We start from the raw sequence: 1,903 nt of genomic DNA on the forward strand, positions 1-1,903 counted from the left end.
TGCCTTACAATCCCAAGACCACATGAGAGAAGAGCGGATGATAATAATTAGAAATCAAAGGGATTATACGGACCAAATCATCAAAGAGATTATACTGGTAAGTATATTCTTTCCCTATTAGCCATTCTTCACCATTGAAATGGAATGAGTATTCAATGGAACCACTAGTATATTATTGGTAGGTCATGCTTACAGCTGGAACAAACACTTCATCGGTGTCTATAGAATGGGCCTTGTCTCTTTTGCTCAACCATCCCGAGGTGCTAGAGAAAGCTTGAGCTGAATTGGATGCTCAAGTAGGGACTGATCGATTGGTCGACGAACATGATCTATCCAATCTTCCTTATCTTCATAACATTATTTCAGAAACACTTCGGTGTTACCCAGCAGCACCAATGCTAGTACCACATGAGTCGTCCGATGACTGTAAAATTGGGGGATACAATATTCCGCGAGGCACAATTTTGCTAGTTAATTCATGGGCAGTTCACAAGGACCCAAACGTTTGGGATGATCCAACAATCTTCAAGCCAGAGAGATTCAAAGGCTTGCAGGTTCAGCCATCAAAGCTGATTCCATTGGGGATGGGAAGGAGATCTTGCCCTGGTTCTGGCCTAGCACAGCGGGTGGTGGGTTTGGCCTTGGGATCTCTAATTCAGAGTTTTGATTGGAAAAGAATTAGCGAGAAGGAGATTGATCTGGCTGAAGGGACAAGAGTGTCCATACCAAAAGCCAAGCCACTAGAAAAAACATGTTTTAGAAATTAAAAAATTGAAAAAGGGGTTTTAGGTGCCGGCACGTGATCTCACGTGACTTAGTTCCGATTGAAATTGAAGAGATTCCGTCAATTGTCCACTTTAGCGCAAAATTGAATAAATTGGGGACCAAAATTGATTTTCGAAATAGATTGGAGATAATTTCACGCATACACTATAGAGATTGAGGACCAAAACTTGTTAATAGTTAATGGAATGCGTACAAGTAACTGCATGTTGCCTCGCCTTTTACTCCAGTCATGTTAATAAGTATATGATAATTGTCATTTGTTGGCCAGAAATGATTTAATACTTATTTTTTTCCAGTTTTTCAAACATAGGAGATTGCTTGAGGAACATATGTAGAAAGAGACGTCAGAAATTTTCACACTCCACAAGGAAAGCGATATATCAACTGCTTTATTGCCTTACAATCTCAAGACCGCATGAGCTATTTACTCACACGGCTGGAGAGTGAGTTGATTATGATGTGCAAAACTACACAAGATGCTAAAAGTCATAAAGACTGATTTATCTTTTCCTAAAAAGCTGCAAATAAGTGGATATACATGCATATGCTAGTCCACCGTAACTATTTGTTGTAGTATAATGTCCTGAACTCCATGATGGTAGGCTCTATAATTCTCCCCCCCCTCCCTCCTCTCCCAAAACACACACACACACACCAAAACATAAATGTTTAGTAGTTGTCTAGCCAACAACTATGCGTGCAAAATGGAAATTTGACTGCTGATTCTTGTTTTTTCATTTCATCGGAACACCTTGGATATGTAAATGGATTGCTAGCACAGTTGTTATAAGTGGAATTGATAGGGCGTGAATAGTGTAGTGGCTTCCAATGACTCTTTACAGGCATAAGAGATAGCACTCTTAAGCTTTCAAACAAGTTCAACCTCACCTTTTGCCTAGTAGTTGCCATATTTGTAAGCAGTGCCAAGATTTGGTGTCCAGGCCCCTATTGCTGGACCATTTACAGTTAAATTGATTATTATGGTTGCAATACATATATTAAGATACATCTTCTTTATCCCCTTGACTACTGTCTATGATTGAAATTTCATTACATTTGAACTATACTCACTGAACACGATTTGTGACATTTGAGTGAAGATATGGCAGTAACTTAT

The 1,903-nt window shown here is 39.3% G+C and overlaps 1 protein-coding gene across 1 annotated transcript; it reads left to right on the forward strand.

Annotated features, from left to right (window-relative positions):
- The first annotated feature begins 226 nt into the window (after positions 1-226).
- On the forward strand, positions 227-767 carry LOC113700888 (cytochrome P450 81Q32-like). The gene is made up of 2 exons (XM_072060180.1): positions 227-260; positions 367-767. Exons 1-2 carry the CDS (start codon positions 227-229, stop codon positions 765-767), a joined length of 435 nt encoding a protein of 144 aa, XP_071916281.1.
- The last annotated feature ends 1,136 nt before the right edge of the window (positions 768-1,903 follow it).

The sequence above is a fragment of the Coffea arabica genome, chromosome 7e (genome assembly GCF_036785885.1).
Source record: "Coffea arabica cultivar ET-39 chromosome 7e, Coffea Arabica ET-39 HiFi, whole genome shotgun sequence".
In the NCBI taxonomy this organism is placed as follows: Eukaryota; Viridiplantae; Streptophyta; class Magnoliopsida; order Gentianales; family Rubiaceae; genus Coffea; species Coffea arabica.

What these genes read in the sequence shown, in the direction of transcription:
- LOC113700888 (XM_072060180.1), top strand. Translation starts at nt 227, where the DNA reads ATGGGCCTTGTCTCTTTTGCTCAACCATCCCGAG. An exon ending in TTTTGCTCAACCATCCCGAG is followed by an intron (nt 261 to 366) that starts GTGCTAGAGAAA and finishes ACATTATTTCAG; the next exon opens with AAACACTTCGGTGTTACCCA.